General features: G+C 45.3%; 1 protein-coding gene across 5 annotated transcripts in view; it reads right to left on the bottom strand.

Moving 5' to 3' along the window:
* Positions 1–20,745, bottom strand: part of LOC138637993 (major facilitator superfamily domain-containing protein 8-like) — a 184,133-nt gene that overhangs the window by 130,530 nt on the left and 32,858 nt on the right. The window contains exons 3-9 of one of the 5 annotated variants that reach the window (XM_069726932.1): positions 13,667–13,729; positions 11,591–11,710; positions 2,326–2,387; positions 1,408–1,462; positions 1,240–1,326; positions 883–1,078; positions 577–736 (exon numbers count right to left, since the gene is read on the bottom strand). In XM_069726932.1, the coding sequence (XP_069583033.1) occupies positions 577–736; positions 883–1,078; positions 1,240–1,326; positions 1,408–1,449 (485 nt within the window). In that variant the 5' untranslated portion in view covers positions 1,450–1,462; positions 2,326–2,387; positions 11,591–11,710; positions 13,667–13,729. Of the gene's footprint in view, positions 1–576; positions 737–882; positions 1,079–1,239; positions 1,327–1,407; positions 1,463–2,325; positions 2,388–11,590; positions 11,711–13,666; positions 13,730–16,248; positions 16,435–20,745 lie in introns of those variants that run through there. The other 4 variants (XM_069726931.1, XM_069726933.1, XM_069726934.1 and 1 more) reach the window with 4 other exon arrangements.

The following is a 20,745-nucleotide window of genomic DNA, read 5'->3' on the forward strand; positions in this document are numbered from 1 at the left end:
AATATACTACTCCACTATGAAATATTGCCCGGGCATGGCCAATCTACTATCTTTCTGTGTTCTGTATACTTCGTATTTCAGGGAAAAAAAGAGGAAGTCAAGCTCACCATAGTAGTAATCCCAGAAGGCTGGGAGCACGGAGACGCTGTGTCAAGCGTGAGAAGACCAGAAATGAAGAAAAAATTCGAGGTCACCGAGGCGTGAAAAGTAAAAACTAAATACTTTATTCACTTCAATCAGAAGCAGAGGATGAAACATCAGCACAATACAATAAAAACACTATCTACGCGTTTCAGGTGATAGGGCACCCTGATGTCTGATGTTACCTGTCACCTGAAACGCGTAGATAGTGTCTATTGTATTGTGCTGATGTTTCATCCTCTGCTTATGATTGAAGTGAATAAAAGTATGTATTTTTTACTTTTCACGCCTCGGTGAGCTTGAATTTTTTTCTTCATTTCTATACTTCGTACTTGCCAAAATAAATGGCTGGGCAATAAGCTACGTGGCTGGAATATAGTACGCGAATATGCATGTTGTAAAAACTAGGTGTGTGCATAGGTACTATATACTTACTCTCTGCTTTCAAGGACCGGTCGCAAGAACTGCAAAATACGATTATATTTGTAGATAGAGGTCCTTGAAGCTGCAGCACCACTACGGATCTGTCCCTCCTTTTTCAGGCCCCTCTTGAAACGGTCCTTCATGGAGCGCCATCTGGTCTTCAATTGTTTAACTGTGTATAAATTAAAAAAAAAAAAATTAGTTTGAGAGAAAATATTGAAAATGATAACGCAACCGTGTGCAATCCCAATAGAAGACATCACAGACGGTTGTGTATCCTGGCATGATGGGTCACAGCAGCATTTTGGAAATACTTACGAAATTTAGCTTTGCCCGTGGGGGAAGCGCTGTCGAAGCCATCCCACAGCAATTGTGCCACCTCAATCCACAAATGGCGCAACACGCCCTGGTCCGCGTGCCGGGGGTCACGGCTGTCCCACAACGGGCCCCGTTCCTCTATGGATGCCACCATCAGGTCAATGTCCAGTGGGTCATCATGGGCCCGTTGTGAAACCTAGAATAAATGGAAAATATTAATGTTTGCAAGATAAAAATTGTTGTCCCTACCTCCTCCACCACCACCTACCACCTCCACCACCCCCCCCTCCCACCACCCCCCATACCCGCAAAAACAAAAAACTTAAAGAAAAAAAAGGAATAGGTTTGACAACTTACTCGCCGTCCTGCAACCACAGCTTGGTCCCGTGGTCTCTCCTCCTGCTGCCTCTGTTCCTCCTGGCTCTCCTCCTCACTTGAAGAAGCCTGTAAAATAGTTTACAAAAAGTTGAGTGACCCATCTACAAATGACAGCGAATAGTAAGCAATAGTAGATCATGTAGTCACCAGACTCCTCAGCGGTGGGGTGTGGCTTGAGTCGCTGGCCATTACTAATGCAATTCTGAAATAAAGAACAAAATAAAATTTATTCTATGCACAATACAGCGGAACATAGTAAAATATATAAAAAAATAAATAAAATTTACATTTCAACCACAAAGAACATTGCACTCCAACTGAACTAACGCTGAGCAAACAACACTGACACATTGATTAAAAAAAACAATGGCAGAGACAACACAATGCCAGAGTAAACAAAAGCCTAAAGATAACAAAACAAATACACAACAGACCCTATGTCGTAATCCAAAAAGAGAGTTTTGTTTAAAAAAAAATGTACAGTATGCACGGAGCAACCCAAAAAACACAATAGATTTTTGAAAGGAAAAAATTAACAACCCCCAAAAATTAAGGGCAGAAATGGCAATACAACACCATACTTTACAATAAAACCGACAGGGCCGGATACAATAAAAGGCCATACAACGCCATACCTCCCAACCAGAAACATACAACAATGTCTTTACACAACCACAGTGCAGAACATAATACACAACTTGCAATAAAAATTATTACATTTAATAAAAGGGTGCAGAATCATTCTATACTACCATACTTTACAATAAAACCGACAGGGCCGGAGACTATTAAACGCCATCATATAACGCAAGAATAAAACATCACAACTGAAAACAAAAAAACACCACCAAACCAATAAATGGAAAAGAAAAATCTATCCTGGAAAGAACAATAATCAAGGCCGCAGACAATGAAACGCCATCCTATACAACGCCATACATCACAACAAGACTAAAAATACAACAATATCTTTAAACAACCACAGTGCAGAATATAATACACAACTTGCAAAAACAATTACAAAATAAAACATGTAGAAAATGCACAGAATCATTCTATACTTACATCTCTGGACAGCAGATGAAGAAAAGTAGAAGAAGTCTGGTCTGATGTGTTGCCTGTAGATGCTGCAGCAGAAGTGACAAACAATCCAAACATTTTCTTTATATATGGGGGATGTTTTTATCACTGTTTTCACTGTCTAGACACTGTCTAGACACTTTTTTGTTTAATTTTATTTAATGACGCATGCGTCGCACAACGCACGCACGACGCACACACGCGACGCAAGTGCGTTGTCAATTGGTTTCAATGGGAGATTGTAACGCAATGACGACGCACGAGCAACGCAAGTGCGACGCATGCGTTTTTTAGACGCTACAAAAATGCAACATGTAGAGTCTCCGACTCCACCCAGGTGCGGTGAAATGTCGCATGCGTCGTGCGTTTTTACAAAAACGCACGACAACGCAACGCATGCGTCCCCAATGATAAAGATAGGGGCGCATGACGCATGCGTTGTTGTGCGTCGACGACGCTGCGTCGCATGACGCTAATGTGAACGTAGCCTTAGCGAAACGTTGAGCCTTCTCCTGGGACAAAGTCAGATTGTCCACTACATGAGTCCAAATCTGCTGCAACCTATCCACCACAGTATCCACACCAGGACAGTTCGAAGACTCAACCTGCCCTGAAGAGAAACGAGGGTGGAACCCAGAATTGCAGAAAAACGGCAAAACCAAAGTAGCCGAGCTGGCCCGATTATTAAGGGCGAACTCAGCCAAAGGCAAAAAGGACACCCAATCATCCTGATCAGCAGAAACAAAACATCTCAGATATGTTTCCAAGGTCTGATTGGTTCGTTCAGTCTGGCCATTAGTCTGAGGATGGAAAGCCGAGGAAAAAGACAAATCAATGCCCATCCTAGCACAAAAGGCTCGCCAAAACCTCGAAACAAACTGGGAACCTCTGTCAGAAACGATATTCTCTGGAATGCCATGTAAACGAACCACATGCTGAAAAAACACTGGCACCAAATCAGAGGAGGAAGGCAATTTAGACAAGGGCACCAAATGGACCATCTTAGAGAAGCGATCACAAACCACCCAAATGACCGACATTCTTTGAGAGACGGGGAGATCCGAAATAAAATCCATAGAGATATGCGTCCAAGGCCTCTTCGGGACCGGCAAGGGCAAAAGCAACCCACTGGCACGAGAACAGCAGGGCTTAGCCCGAGCACAAATCCCACAGGACTGCACAAAAGAACGCACATCCCGCGACAGAGACGGCCACCAAAAGGATCTAGCCACCAAATCTCTGGTACCAAAGATTCCAGGATGACCAGCCAACACCGAACAATGAACCTCAGAGATAACTTTATTCGTCCACCTATCAGGGACAAACAGTTTCTCCGCTGGGCAACGGTCAGGTCTATTAGCCTGAAATTTTTGCAGCACCCGCCGCAAATCAGGGGAGATGGCAGACAAAATTACCCCCTCTTTGAGAATACCCGCCAGCTCAGACAAACCCGGAGAATCGGGCACAAAACTCCTAGACAGGGCATCCGCCTTCACATTTTTAGAGCCCGGAAGGTACGAAACCACAAAGTCAAAACGGGAGAAAAACAGCGACCAACGAGCCTGTCTAGGATTCAACCGTTTGGCAGACTCGAGATAAGTCAAGTTTTTGTGATCAGTCAAGACCACCACGCGATGCTTAGCTCCTTCAAGCCAATGACGCCACTCCTCGAATGCCCACTTCATGGCTAGCAACTCTCGATTGCCAACATCATAATTTCGCTCAGCAGGCGAAAATTTCCTGGAAAAGAAGGCGCATGGTTTCATCACCGAGCAATCAGAACTTCTCTGCGACAAAACAGCCCCTGCTCCAATTTCGGAAGCATCAACCTCGACCTGGAATGGAAGCGAAACATCTGGTTGGCACAACACAGGGGCAGAAGAAAAACGACGCTTCAACTCCTGAAAAGCTTCCACAGCAGCAGAAGACCAATTGACCACATCAGCACCCTTCTTGGTTAAATCAGTCAACGGTTTAGCAATGCTAGAAAAATTAGCGATGAAGCGACGATAAAAATTAGCAAAGCCCAGGAACTTCTGCAGACTCTTCAGAGATGTTGGCTGAGTCCAATCATAAATGGCCTGAACTTTAACAGGGTCCATCTCGATAGTAGGAGAAAAAATGAACCCCAAAAATGAAATCTTCTGAACACCAAAGAGACACTTTGACCCCTTCACAAACAAAGAATTAGCACGCAGGACCTGGAACACCATTCTGACCTGCTTCACATGAGACTCCCAATCATCCGAGAAGACCAAAATATCATCCAAGTATACAATCAGGAATTTATCCAGGTACTCTCGGAAGATGTCATGCATAAAGGACTGAAACACTGATGGAGCATTAGAAAGTCCGAATGGCATAACCAGGTACTCAAAATGGCCTTCGGGCATATTAAATGCTGTTTTCCATTCATCGCCCCGTTTGATACGCACAAGATTATACGCACCACGAAGATCTATCTTGGTGAACCAACTAGCCCCCTTAATCCGAGCAAACAAATCAGACAGCAGCGGCAAGGGGTACTGAAATTTGACCGTAATTTTATTTAGAAGGCGGTAATCAATACAAGGTCTCAGCGAACCATCCTTCTTGGCCACAAAAAAGAAACCCGCTCCCAATGGCGACGATGACAGGCGAATATGACCCTTCTCCAAAGACTCCTTCACGTAACTCCGCATAGCGGCGTGCTCAGGTACAGATAAATTAAACAGTCTACCCTTAGGAAACTTACTACCAGGAATCAAATCGATAGCACAATCACAATCCCTATGCGGAGGTAGGGCATTGGACTTGGGCTCATCGAATACATCCCGGTAATTAGACAAGAACTCTGGGACCTCAGAAGGGGTGGATGATGAGATAGACAGAAATGGAACATCACCATGTACCCCCTGACAACCCCAGCTGGACACAGACATAGATTTCCAATCTAATACTGGGTTATGGACTTGTAGCCATGGCAACCCCAACACGACCACATCATGCAGATTATGCAACACCAGAAAGCGAATATCCTCCTGGTGCGCAGGAGCCATGCACATGGTCAGCTCGGTCCAATACTGAGGCTTATTCTTGGCCAAAGGCGTAGCATCAATTCCTCTCAATGGAATAGGACACTGCAAGGGCTCCAAGACAAACCCACAGCGCCTAGCATACTCCAAGTCCATCAAATTCAGGGCAGCGCCTGAATCCACAAATGCCATGACAGAATAGGATGACAAAGAGCAGATCAAAGTAACGGACAAAAGAAATTTCGACTGTACCGTACCAATGGTGGCAGACCTAGCGAACCGCTTAGTGCGCTTAGGACAATCAGAGATAGCATGAGTGGAATCACCACAGTAGAAACACAGCCCATTCTGACGTCTGTGTTCTTGCCTTTCAGCTCTGGTCAAAGTCCTATCGCACTGCATAGGCTCAGGTTTATGCTCAGATAATACCGCCAAATGGTGCACAGATTTACGCTCGCGCAAGCGTCGACCGATCTGAATGGCCAAAGACATAGACTCATTCAGACCAGCAGGCATATGAAATCCCACCATGACATCCTTAAGGGCTTCAGAGAGACCCTTTCTGAAAATAGCTGCCAGCGCACATTCATTCCATTGAGTGAGCACGGACCACTTTCTAAACTTCTGACAATAAATCTCTATCTCATCCTGACCCTGACACAGAGCCAGCAAATTTTCCTCTGCCTGATCCACTGAATTAGGTTCGTCGTACAACAATCCGAGCGCCAGAAAAAACGCATCAATATTACATAATGCAGGATCTCCTGGCGCAAGGGAAAATGCCCAGTCTTGAGGGTCGCCACGTAATAAAGAAATAATGATTTTAACTTGTTGAACTGGGTCACCAGAGGAGCGGGGTTTCAAAGCCAGAAACAGTTTACAATTATTTTTAAAATTCAAAAATTTAGCTCCATCTCCAGAAAATAACTCAGGAATAGGAATTTTAGGTTCTAACATAGGATTCTGAACCACTAAATCTTGAATGTTCTGTACTCTTATAGTGAGATTATCCATCAAAGAGGACAGACCCTGAATGTCCATGTCCACACCTGTGTTCTGAACCACCCTGATGTATAGGGGAAAAGAAAGACAGAAAACAGTGCAAAGAAAAAAAAATGGTCTCAGAACTTCTCTTTTCCCTCTATTGAGAAGCATTAGTACTTTGGGCCTCCAGTACTGTTATGAACAGGTAATTCAGAACCACAATGGACCTTGAAGTTCAGAGCACACAAGGTGACCTGACATTTACCAAAACATAGGACGAGCTCTGAGACGTGGAAACACTGCTGACCGCAATCCCTAATCCTAACACACCACACTAGAGGTAGCCGTGGATTGCGCCTAACGCTCCCTATGCAACTCGGCACAGCCTGAGAAACTAACTAGCCCTGAAGATAGAAAAATAAGCTTACCTTGCCTCAGAGAAATTCCCCAAAGGAAAAGGCAGCCCCCCACATATAATGACTGTGAGTTAAGATGAAATACAAACACAGAGATGAAATAGATTTAGCAAAGTGAGGCCCGACTTACTGAATAGACCGAGGATAGGAAAGATAGCTTTGCGGTCAACACAAAAACCTACAAACAACCACGCAGAGGGGCAAAAAGACCCTCCGCACCGACTAACGGTACGGAGGTGCTCCCTCTGCATCTCAGAGCTTCCAGCAAGCAAGAAAAACCAATATAGCAAGCTGGACAGAAAATATAGCAAACAAAAATAACACAAGCAGAACTTAGCTTATGCAGGATAGAGAGGCCACAGGAACGATCCAGGAGGAAGCAAGACCAATACTAGAACATTGACTGGAGGCCAGGATCAAAGCACCAGGTGGAGTTAAATAGAGCAGCACCTAACGACTTAACCTCATCACCTGAGGAAGGAAACTCAGAAGCCGCAGTACCACTCTCATCCACCAAAGGAAGCTTATAGACAGAACCAGCCGCAGTACCACTCACGACCACAGGAGGGAGCTTGGCCACAGAATTCACAACAGTCCCCTGGTAACCAGGATAAACATCGGGTTACTAAGCGCAGGGCCGCGCTTAGTAACCTGATGTTTACCCTGGTTACCAGTCTAAATGTAAAAAAAAAAAAAAAACACTACATACTTACATTCCCGTGTCTGTCCCCCAGCGCTCTGCTTCCTGCACTGACTGTGAGCGCCGGCTGGCCGTAAAGCAGAGCGGTGATGTCACCGCTGTGCTTTACGGCCGGCGCAGACAGTGCAAAGAAGCAGAGCGCCGGGGGACAGACACCGGAATGTAAGTATGTAGTGTTTGTTTGTTTTTTACATTTACACTGGTAACCAGGGTAAACATCGGGTTACTAAGCACGGCCCTGCGCTTAGTAACCCGATGTTTACCCTGGTTACCAGTGAAGACATCGCTGAATCGGCGTCACACACGCCGATTCAGCGATTGTTGTGAATTCCGCTCTTGGGCTCCCTCCGGTGGTTGTAAGTGGCACTTTTGTGAGTTCTGCTCTTGGGCTCCCTCTTGTGGTTTCTAGTGGTATGGCTGCTCCTTGGAGTTAGCTGTCATCAGCTGCCTCCACTTATCTTCTCTTCTGCTCGGCTATTTAGGTCTGGCTCTGTCTTCAGCCAGTGCCACTTGTAAATGGTTCCTGGTTGGATTCACATCTCTTTGGAGTTCCCTGTTATCCTGACCAGTTCAGCTAAGCTAAGTTTTTGCTTGCTCTTTTCTGTCCATAGATTGTGGACTTATCCATTCTGTGCTTTCTATGTTTGTCCAGCTTATCAGTGTGAATTAATTCTGTCTTGCTGGAAGCTCTGGGAGGCAGATTTGCCCTCTACACCTTTAGTCAGGTGTGGAGTTTTTTTTTTTGTAAACTCTGCGTGGATTTTTGTAGTGTTTTATACTGACCGCACAGTATTCCATCCTGTCCTATCTATTTAGCTAGACTGGCCTCCTGTGCTCATCCTGGTTTCATTTTGTGTATGTCTTTTCCCTCTCCACTTACAGTCATTATTTGTGGGGGGCTAATCTATCCTTTGGGGATTTTCTCTGAGGCAAGATAGTTTTCCTGCTTCTTTCTTTAGGGGTAGTTAGCTCTTAGGCTTTGACGAGATGCCTAGGGAGAGTTAGGAGCATTCCACGGCTACTTCTAGTGTTGTGTTGAGCTTAGGGACTGCGGTCAGTACAGTTACCACGTCCTTCAGAGCTCGTTCCATGTTGCTCCTAGACCACCGTATCATAACAGCGATGTCTGCGGGAGATCCAGCGACGAAATAAAGTTCTGGCCTTTCTGCTCCGACCAACGATGTCACAGCAGGATCCAGATCGCTGCTGCGTGTCAAACACAACGATATAGCTATCCAGGACGCTGCAACGTCACGGATCGCTAGCGATATCGTTGTTAAATTGTTCAGTGTGAAGGTACCTTTAGAGCTATCTCAATATTTGGGAAAGTGCCCTGCACACCCTTTTCCATGATAAGCTTGTACATGAAAAGTTCATTGCTGATATCTTTTGGCTCCTCGTCTGTGAATGAATTGGAAAATGTTACAAACTGACACAGTTCATCGATAAATGTAATGTCCAAGTCATCTGAATAAGACTTGACGAGTTGCTCTGCTGTGGCCTTAAGCTCGTCTGAAGACAGTTCTTTCAGATGGCTAAAAAAGCTAAATTTGCTTGATATATCTTTATATGCTTGAAGACGTTGGTCAAGAGAAGCGATAAACTGATCAATGATAGGCAAGAAAGTTTCTGTTCTGTATTTTGCAGAAGGGCTGAGTTGTACATCTTCCGTATGTCCGTATGGCCATAATCCAATGGATTGAGACACACCTGTGTCGTATTATCGTCTGAACATACTCAGATGAACCAGACAGCTCTTCGCCTTGCTTCTCATAAATTTTGAAGGAGTCACGCTTTGATGCGACATGTTTTTTAAGCTTGTCAGTAACACCACAGCAGTGGACCTGTGTATACAGTATGTTACTGTATAGGACAGGAGCTGCAAGAAAGATACAGACAGACAGACACACACACACACAGACAGACATCATACTCACCCACCGCGACACTGAAGACTGAACCACTTCACCTCTGGATCTTCAGTGACTGACGATCCAGAGTGAAGTGCTGTCGCTCTCCACGGTGGAAAATCCTCTTCTCGCGCCGACATCGTGGCTCTGCCTCCTTCCTCGAAGGTAGCTGAACAAACTCATCTGATCTAATCCGAGGGAGCGATCATATAGCTGAATAGGTAGCGCCTAGAAGCTTCTGTTGGGATCGGAGAAAGCTGCCGCATGCCATAAGCTAAGCATTAGGTACAGGCAGGGTACTAAGGAAGTCTGGCTAGGCTAGCCAGGTCAGTGGATGCTAACGCAGGTCAGGTGCCATGACTCTGCCGCTCTGTGCCCGCCACTGAGATGTAGGCCGTAGCCAGGTCCCTACACTTTCAACAATTTCTCTTTTGTTAAATGTTCCTTATCATTAGAAACGGTTCACAGCAAAGAGATGTGTATCTTACATGTTTTGAGATATTTATCCCTATATTTGTGGGAGGCCCCCGCTTGGTGGGTGGCCCAGGGCCCGGGCCCCTTGGGCCCCCCCTAAATCCGGGCCTGATGCATACCCATCTTTAACATGGCATAAGCAGGGTCATGAGTTTGCATCAGATCACATGCGTCGTTTCTCGGTGTGCGGCGGGGTCCGGCGAACACAACATGTTGCATTTTTGGAAGCATCAAAAATCCATCAAATATGCGCCAGCAAGCGCATGCGGATGAGTGCGTTAAAAAAACCCGCATTGCTGTCTATGGGAACACATGCGTACGCATGTCCTTGCGTACGCATGCGTTCGATGCACTTGAGTACTTCGGGCTGCGCATGTCCAGGAACTGATTGAGACACGCCCATTGAGACACACCCTCCTGGAAATATCGAACGCATGCGCAGGTAAAATGCAAACGCAGGTAAAAACGCAGGTAAAAACGCATACAAACGCATGCACACGCAGGTTTTTTTTGCCATCATGCGTAAGCTGATGCGGATAAAAAACGCTGCGTAAGCATGCATTTGCACACGTTTTTGCATGCGTTTGCACATGCAGATGATAAGCTGCGCACATATACGCAAATGTGAACTTACCCTTAGAAATATTTTTCAACACCACAAAATTTAATGTAAGTTCTGGAACTAATATTTTCGAAAACTGTATTCACAGAATGACTATGAATTCAACATGTGCATTTCTACATATAAAAAAGTATATCCCATGTAGTTCAAGTTAAGCCGTACATTTACTGTCATAGTGACACGACAAAAGTTTTGATCCGTAGAGGTCCAGCTGCTAAAACCTATACGAATCCAGAAAAGAAGGAGCAGAAGCCTGCAACTTAGTGCTAAACCACTTTGGCTCTGATCATTTTTGTGAAGATCTATATGAAGAAGATATCAGCAAAATGGTGTATTGACTCATACTTTCTATAGATTTTTACAAAACTTTGATTTTGCTCATCTTTCTTCAGAGAAGCAGACAATCAGATTAAAAAAACGGGCACTGCACTAAGCTGAGCACTTCCATCCTTTGACTGGAATAGTCTATAAAAAATGCACAGTTCATGTTAGTTAGGCTACCTTCACATTTGCGATGTGCGGGGCTGCGTCGGCGACGCAACGCACAACGCAAACAAGAACGCATGCAAAACGCATATTTTTGCGACGCATGCGTCCTTTTTTTGCCGGATTTTGGACGCAAAAAAAATGCATCTTGCTGCGTCCTCTGCGCCCTAACGCTTGCGGTAAAAAAGACGCATGCATCGCAAAACGCATGCAAACGCATGTCCATGCGCCCCCATGTTAAATATAGGGGCGCATGGGTCGCCGCGGCTGCGCCCGACGCAGCCCGGCAGAACGCAAATGTGAACATAGCCTTAGAAGGGTTCTTCAGAATAAGCCGATCACCATAAAGTGTCCACTTGCTCCAACCCCAAAACAGCTGTGGGAAACCATGGCAATAATTTTGCCAACAAAGAAGATAATAAACATTACACAGTGCACATGCAAAATGCATAAATAAATACTTGACAGGACATGGCCTTCACAATTATAGAAAAGATCTGGCCCCCCCAAAAATAAAGAACAGGGCGCACTCCTCTTTCAACAAACAATTCCCTAATGGGATACAGTAAAATGGGTTGTCTAAACTAGACATGTCCTTTTAATGTACGTAGAGGTCATGTTAACTGTATGACAAGGAACCTTACCTATTAGAAGTCCTGCTTGTCGGCATGCCATGGCCATTGCAAACACTGGTACACGATCTTTGGAGCTAGAGCATCGGGTCAAATACCCAAATATTGAAGCACCAGCGCCTGCGCCAACACCTGAAAAAATTATATATTATATATATATATATATATAATTTCAGGTCAATTATCTGAGACAGTTGCTCGTGTATACTGCATTGTAGCATTATTACCAGACTCCCTCTTCTACTTTAGAGATATATACACAGTGGGGCAAAAAAGTATTTAGTCAGTCAGCAATAGTGCAAGTTCCACCACTTAAAAAGATGAGAGGCGTCTGTAATTTACATCATAGGTAGACCTCAACTATGGGAGACAAACTGAGAAAAAAAAATCCAGAAAATCACATTGTCTGTTTTTTTAACATTTTATTTGCATATTATGGTGGAAAATAAGTATTTGGTCAGAAACAAAATTTCATCTCAATACTTTGTAATATATCCTTTGTTGGCAATGACAGAGGTCAAACGTTTTCTGTAAGTCTTCACAAGGTTGCCACACACTGTTGTTGGTATGTTGGCCCATTCCTCCATGCAGATCTCCTCTAGAGCAGTGATGTTTTTGGCTTTTCGCTTGGCAACACGGACTTTCAACTCCCTCCAAAGGTTTTCTATAGGGTTGAGATCTGGAGACTTGCTAGGCCACTCCAGGACCTTGAAATGCTTCTTACGAAGCCACTCCGTTGCCCTGGCGGTGTGCTTTGCATCATTGTCATGTTGAAAGACCCAGCCACGTTTCATCTTCAATGCCCTTGCTGATGGAAGGAGGTTTGCACTCAAAATCTCACGATACATGGCCCCATTCATTCTTTCATGTACCCGGATCAGTCGTCCTGGCCCCTTTGCAGAGAAACAGCCCCAAAGCATGATGTTTCCACCACCATGCTTTACAGTAGGTATGGTGTTTGATGGATGCAACTCAGTATTCTTTTTCCTCCAAACACGACAAGTTGTGTTTCTACCCAACAGCTCCGGTTTGGTTTCATCAGACCATAGGACATTCTCCCAAAACTCCTCTGGATCATCCAAATGCTCTCTAGCAAACTTTAGACAGGCCCGGACATGTACTGGCTTAAGCAGTGGGACACGTCTGGCACTGCAGGATCTGAGTCCATGGTGGCGGAGTGTGTTACTTATGGTAGACCTTGTTACATTGGTCCCAGCTCTCTGCAGTTCATTTACTAGGTCCCCCCGCGTGGTTCTGGGATTTTTGTTTACCGTTCTTGTGATCATTCTGACCCCACGGGGTGGGATTTTGCGTGGAGCCCCAGATCGAGGGAGATTATCAGTGGTCTTGTATGTCTTCCATTTTCTAATTATTGCTCCCACTGTTGATTTCTTCACTCCAAGCTGGTTGGCTATTGCAGATTCAGTCTTCCCAGCCTGGTGCAGGGCTACAATTTTGTTTCTGGTGTCCTTTGACAGCTCTTTGGTCTTCACCATAGTGGAGTTTGGAGTCAGACTGTTTGGGGGTGTGCACAGGTGTCTTTTTATACTGATAACAAGTACAGGTGCCATTACTACAGGTAATGAGTGGAGGAAAGAGGAGACTCTTAAAGAAGAAGTTACAGGTATGTGAGAGCCAGAAATCTTGATTGTTTGTTTCTGACTAAATACTTATTTTCCACCATAATATGCAAAAAAAAATGATAAAAAAACAGACAATGTGATTTTCTGGATTTTTTTTTCTCAGTTTGTCTCCCATAGTTGAGGTCTACCTATGATGTAAATTACAGACGCCTCTCATCTTTTTAAGTGGTGGAACTTGCACTATTGCTGACTAACTAAATACTTTTTTGCACCACTGTGTATATATATATATATATATATATATATATATATATATATATATATATATATATATATATATATATATATATATATATATACATATATATCTCTAAAGTAGAAGAGGGAGTCTGGTAATAATGCTACAATGCAGTATACACAAGCAACTGTCTCAGACAATTGATCTGAAATACCATTACAATTTAGACACCAATCATCAGGATTTACATCAAATTATTGCCATTACCTGCTACTAGTCGACTTCCCAGAAGAAACCACTTAGAGATTCCAACAAAATACATAAAATTGCCTAATTAAACAGAAAATAAGAAAGTTAATATTGTTAATATAAACCACAAGACCGATCATTGATCTTGAATATGACTCATCAATTTGTAACCCAATCACAAAGTTTCACAGCTTTCAGGACTTTGTTTTAGTAATATATTTACAATAATGGTGAATTATGATACTGGATATCAAAGTGCAATATATTTTTTATAGAGAGACCGATAGTAAATTAGCACACGAATACTGCAGAGATGTTGTGTAGCCTAGGCTCTGGTTACATCACAAGATTGTATAGTCTGAAGGTAAATGAAAGAAGGATCTCCCTGCTCTGCCGCCCGGCCGCTATGGGGCCCCTGAGCAGGGGGGGGTGGTGCCAGCAATGGGTCCACCGCATGTCATTGCAGAGTCAGCAGTATCGGCAACTAGCCGATGCAGCTGACCGTATTGATGAGGGAGCGCTATGCTCCTTCTCCCATCATCCCCCTGTCAGCGTCTGACATCACCGACACTGACAGGGGGAAAAGTGACGTCACGGCGCCAGCGGTCCGGAGATGAGCGGGAGCAGCGCAGGAACCAGGAAGAAGAGAGGTGAGTATTTAATGTTTTTCTTTATGGGGGCTGCGTTATACTACAGAGTCTGCCTGTGGGGGGTGCTGCCTTATACTAGAGTCTGCCTGTGGGGGGGTGCTGCCTTATACTACAGGGTCTGCCTGTGGGGGGGTGCTGCCTTATACTACAGAGTCTGCCTTTGGGGGGTGCTGCCTTATACTAGAGTCTGCCTGTGGGGGGGTGCTGCCTTATACTACATAGTCTGCCTGTGGGGGGTGCTACCTTACACTAGTCTGCCTGTGGGGGGTGCTGCCTTATACTACAGAGTCTGCCTGTGGGGGGTGCTACCTTACACTAGTCTGCCTGTGTGGGGCGCTGCCTTATACTACAGAGTCTGCCTGTGGGGGGGTGCTGCCTTATACTACAGGGTCTGCCTGTGGGGGGTGCTACCTTATACTACAGAGTCTGCCTGTGGGGGGGTGCTGCCTTATACTACAGAGTCTGCCTGTGGGGGGTGCTACCTTACACTAGTCTGCCTGTGGGAGGGTGCTGCGAGTCTGCCTGTGGGGGGTGCTACCTTACACTAGTCTGCCTGTGGGGGGTGCTACCTTATACTATAGAGTCTGCCTGTGGGGGGTGCTGCCTTACACTACAGGGTCTGCTGCCTTATACTACAGGGTCTGCCTGTGGGAAGTGCTGCCTTATATTACAGGGTCTGCCTGTGGGGGGGGGGTGCAGCCTTATACTACAGGGTCTGCCTGTGGGGGGTGCTGCCTTATACTACAGGGTCTGCCTATGGGGTGCTGCCTTATACTACAGGGTCTGCCTATGGGGTGCTGCCTTATACTACAGGGTCTGCCTATGGGGTGCTGCCTTATGCTACAGGGTCTGCCTATGGGGTGCTGCCTTATGCTAGAGTCTGCCTATGGGGGCTGCCTTATGCTATAGAGTTGACAGAATGGGGGTGCAGAATGGGTGCAGCACATGACAGAATGGGGGCGCAGGATGGGAGCAGCATGACAGGATGGGGATGTAGGATGAGAGCACCACATGACAGGATGGGGACGCAGGAGGAGAGCACCACATGACAGGATGGGGGCACATAATTGGAGTAGCACATACCAGGATGGGGGCAGCACATACCAGAAACGAGGCGCAGGATGGGAGCACATGACAGGATGAGGGCACAGGAAGAGAGTAGCACATGACAAGATGGAGGCGCACAAAACAGGATGAGGGTGCAGGATGGGGGCTGCACATGACAGGAAGGGGGTGCAAGATGGTTGCAGCACATGACAAGATTAGGGTGCAGGATGGAAGCAGCACATACCAGGATGGAGACCATATACCAATATAAATGCTCGCCCAATGGGATCAATAGCTAGTGTGGGTATATCTATAGCGTGGAATATTCAGACATAGCAATCTGATAGCGGCTACAAGGACACTCGACTTTTATTGTCTTCAGTGCAAGTGTTGCTAGCCTTCACAAATAATGTGAACACAGCCACCTGAATAACACTATGGGTGATTTCACACTGCATTTTGACTCCTGTTCGTTGGTCCCGTCGAGTCTTGCGTCCGAAACCCTGCAAATCGGGATTTGGGCGTACTACGTCCAAGTGTACCTCTCTAGTAGGCGTCCACATCTTAAAATGATGCACAACAGCGCACATGTTCACTCTGCTGGCACCATTATAGTCTATGGCCCACTGGCGCATATGGCCAAATCCCATTTTGAGGGGGGGTTCGGATGCAAACCCCAACAGGACCAATGAAGAGTTGTCAAAATGCAGTGTGAAAGCACTCTAAGCCATTGCCTCAATTTTGGTCCATCCTTGCATGCTAAAATTGAGATACATTTCTGGAGTTCCATTTATTGCTAATCCTGCTGATGTGCCCAAAATTATGGCATCCACATACTGTAGTTTAATTTTGCCTCTTCACAAAATTTTAAAGCAGTAAAAATGAAATGCATTCATCTCTTGCCTGCAATCTCAAAACAGTTGCTCAATAGGATGATATTCTTCGTTTTTCCTGTACGATCTGACCAATAACCAAACACTGGACCAGACAAGAGTTCTGTAAGGCTAAATGCAGAGAGAACAAGACCCAGGAAGAAAGGCTGAGCATCGAGTGATTGCAGATACAGCCATACTGTAGGTAAGATCACAGCTAGAAGGATAAAGACAAGACATACATGAGTAGCACATCATCTACTTCAAAGAGAAAATGGTTTATTAGAAGAGTAGGCCACTACTTTGACACATTTCAAAATGATACCAACATGAAAAAAAACTACTGGATCCCTGCCGTGCAAATGTACTGCCGCTTTTGTATCCTACCGACCACATGGCTTCCTGTTTGGGTGAGGAAGATGGAGCTTAAAGTGACCCCTGCAGTCAGTCAGTAACTACTAATTGGCAGCACTGGTCACATTCTGTCTGAGCTTGATCAAACAGTCTCTTAGCGCTTTCCTTTTTCTAAAAAAGAATGCCACCATTGTAACCAATTGGAACCCACCTAATGCTTCCGCATAAAAACCGCATAAAAACCGCGGCAAATCCGAGGCTTCTGCCAGGAGATTTTGTGCAGAAAATTCTGCACCACTTTTCCTACGTGTGCACATAGCCTTAGAGTCTTCCTCAGGTATGTCGTCATGCCTTCTCTCAGTTTTGGCTTGCTAAGTTGTCACAATGCCTTAATACATGAGCGGATGCTCGGCTCATTCATACGTCTTTAGTTTTTATTTAGAATAATTCACATACAAAGTTGGGTTACTTTGCATTAACTAAATTGAATTACTTCGGTTATACATATTCTAAGTACACTGAATATTATTCCGACAATAAAAAGAAATAAAGTGAAGGACGGCACTAGGGGAGTACGAGCTCTTATGGACTAGGACTTCTTATAAAAAGCCGGTTTGCAGGTGTCTCGAAAGCTCTGGGTATCTGGTGCTCTGCATTAGCAGCAAATAGCTTAATTTTCAAAGCACAAAGCACGTCGAAGCACTCACCGTGCGAAACGGCCGTCGTTCTCACTCCATCCCCGCACCCTCCTGTATACCTGATGTCCTAATGGATGTATGAATATATTTTCTTCCAATAAAGAGCACGAATACACAGTAACAGAAGGGTGAGTGCCGCATATTTTTCTTCTTCTGCTTTATTGAACACTGAATATTATACCTCATGGCTGCATTCACAATTCTGAAGATTTCAGAACTGAAATCATGAGCATGCTATATAATGTGGCCTGTGTGTGGATTCCCATGCTGGAACTGGTCTGCTTTCCACCAGGCCGTACATTAATCCACTTTAGGAAAAACGTTCACACTAGCATCGTGTGACTGACGTCGCAATGCGTCGTTTTGGAGAAAAAATGCATCCTGCAGAGTTGCCTGCAGGATGCGTTTTTCTCCATAGACTTGCATTAGCGACGCATCACCACACGTCGCATCCGTCGTGCGACGGATGCGTCTTGTTTTGGCGCACCATCGGCACAAAAAAATGTTCCATGTAACTTTTTTTGTGCGTCGCGGCCGGAACTCCGCCCCTCCTCCCCGGACCTTACAATGGGGCAGCGGATGCGTTGTAAAACTGTATCCGCTGCCCCCGCTGTTCATTTTTTTTCGCAGTTTGCGTCGGTACATCGGGCCGACGCATGGCGACGGCCCCGTACTGATGCTAGTGTGAAAGTAGCCTTAGTGGTATGTGTTGTTACAAACTAGTTGTTTCCAGCAGTAACTTTATAAATGCAACTGTGGATTATACGGAATATCTCCTATGTGGCTTCTTTTCATCTTACTTCTGCTCATGCGCCGTTCACAAAGAGTAGTGGTGAGGTGACTCCTTTGGTTAGACGCCTCTAAAAACTGTTCAAACTTATGATATATCCATTGTAGCACATGTTAACAGAAAGTCCATTTTCATTGATTTTCAATTGTTCACGCTATGGAACATCCTCAAATCATATTTGAGAGTTACAGCTTATTAGTTATCCACAGGATAGTTGACTAGTGTGAGGGATCACACCTCTTAAACACACTCTTGTTAGGAGTAGAGATGAGCGAACTTGTTCAGAAACGTTTGCCAATCTCCAATTCGGCACAAACTTAGCACATTCCGATTATTATTCAGTTTCACAAGCATTTTTACTCAAAGTCAGCAAAATTCGGTAAATCATCACATTTCCAATAATGCTTTTGCTATTACTTTGGCTAGAATAGTGGTACTGTATGATGAGCGGAGGAGACAGGGGGACGTGTTTGATGAGGGGAGCATGTGTGTAGAGGTTAGAGGGCTTTTTTTCCCCCCACAACTTTGTGTGTGTTGATTCTGGCAACAGATCAGGGCGCAGAAACCATCCACAAAGTCATGACAAAAGGTCTTCTGTGATTGGCTGAAGAGGTCACATATTCCTGGTCATATAAAAAGTGGACATCTTGTTTTGCTGGTGCCATTTTCTCAGTGTCACCGTCCAGAATCCGCTCCTGCTAGTGCTGCAAGTGAACTTGTCATTTAGCTAGATAGGATCCTGTCCTGTGTGAAATAGATCTTCCAGCATCTATCTAGATTGTGAAAAACTTGGTTTCAGTCTCAGGAGGCCCAATTTGCTAATCCAAATAGTTTATGATATAACTGTTTCCGTGACAAATCAGAAGGGCAGATTTCCACTTAAAAATCGTTAGGTATAACAATGTTGTTCAGGCACACTATCTAAGAAAATAAATAGTGATTGTTCATTTAGGGACACATGACTGACAAGTGTAGGCCCAAGGTTGTGAAACAGTAAGTTACAAGAGGGGAAGCTTATATACAACGAGTGGGAAAAAAGCGAGGTCGTGGTGGAAGGGGGAAAAGGCTTGGTGTTCGACGTGTGCGTGGGTTAGGTGTTAATGTTAAAGAAGCTTAACTGAACAAACACCATCTCATCCTATCCAAAGACCACAGACAACATCTGTTACTGGAAGGGCTACTACACTCCCTTTCTTTGGCAGTCGCACAGCGGTACGCCTTGTAGATGAGGGCCAAAAAAAGCACGTGAATCAGTAGATGGAAAGCGCTGCGTCAAGCGGCTTCTCCTCCTCTTCCTCTATCTTAAGATCACATACAGTACAATCCTCAGAGGTGGCACCCAATCCCTTTGTTTCCCCCATGTCAAAAATTTCCAAACGCCCAACAGACTGTGGGGAAGCACATAGAGGACATTCTGAAGAGCTGTTCACACATTCTATTCCATGGGCATCAGAGGTCTGTTCCAAATATTCACAGAATCCAGAGGAGGAAGCATCTGCAATGATGCCCACAATTCTTTCATGTTGGATCTGGCACAAGACGAAGTAGGATCCGAGCAGAATCCAGACCCTCGGGGACTGAGGTGATCCTGTTGAGACTCAGATACCAGAGGTGCACACAGACTGTACTGTGGTGTCAGAGCAGAAAGAAGAGGAGGGTGACTCTCAGAGTGAGGAGTGTGAGAACACAGAGGATGACGATGAGGTTGTAGATCCCACTTGTTGTGAACCCTTAGATACGCAGTCGAGTGGCTCAGCAAAGGAAGACGACGAGATTACGTGGCGACTTCCGGCACAGATACGAAGTGATGCAACCACGACAAGCACTGGCTCCTCAGCCCAGCTGAGGCCAGAAATGGTCGCGAGTGTGCAGTTTTAGCCTGGACCTTTTTGAGACCGCAAAGACCAATTCATGTTATCTGCCAAATTTGCAACAAAAAAAAAACTCAGTAGAGGCAAAAATTACTACACGCATGAACCTGCAAATGCGCAAGCAACATGCCTTAGTCTGGGAATCTCACTGCGCTAAAATGACGACTAGAGGGCCTCACCAACTACCGACCATCCCATCCAAATCACATGTGCTGCCTTTTACTCCTCTGTCACAGTGCCAAGTCTTCTCAGGCCGGTTTCACACGTCAGTGGCTCCGGTACGTGAGGTGACAGTTTCCTCACGTACCGGAGCCACTGACACACGTAGACACAGTTAAATCAATGCATCTGTGCAGATGTCATTGATTTTTTGCAGACCGTGTCTCCGTGTGCCAAACACGGAGACATGTCAGTGTTCGTGGGAGCGCACGGATTACACACGTTACACACGTTGTCCGTGTGCAGTCCGTGTGCCGTGCAGGAGACAGCGCTAGTGTAAGCGCTGTTCCCCCCCCCCCACTGGTGCTGAAGCCGCGATTCATATTTTCCCTGCAGCAGCGTTTGCTGTAGAGAAGATATGAATAATCGTGTTTAAAATAAAGCTCCATGACCCCCCCTCCCACCCCCTGTGCACCTGGTTACGTGGGGCCGCCACATTACAATGCCATGTATGAGCGGTCACGTGGGGCCGCCCATTACAATCATGAATATGCGGCTCCACCTCCCATATGGGTGGAGCCACTATTCATTACTGTAAATGAGCGGCCCCACGTGACCGCTCATACAGTAGAGGGTGCGGCCAGGACAGGAAGCAG

The sequence above is a fragment of the Ranitomeya imitator genome, chromosome 5 (genome assembly GCF_032444005.1).
Source record: "Ranitomeya imitator isolate aRanImi1 chromosome 5, aRanImi1.pri, whole genome shotgun sequence".
Taxonomy (NCBI): domain Eukaryota; kingdom Metazoa; phylum Chordata; class Amphibia; order Anura; family Dendrobatidae; genus Ranitomeya; species Ranitomeya imitator.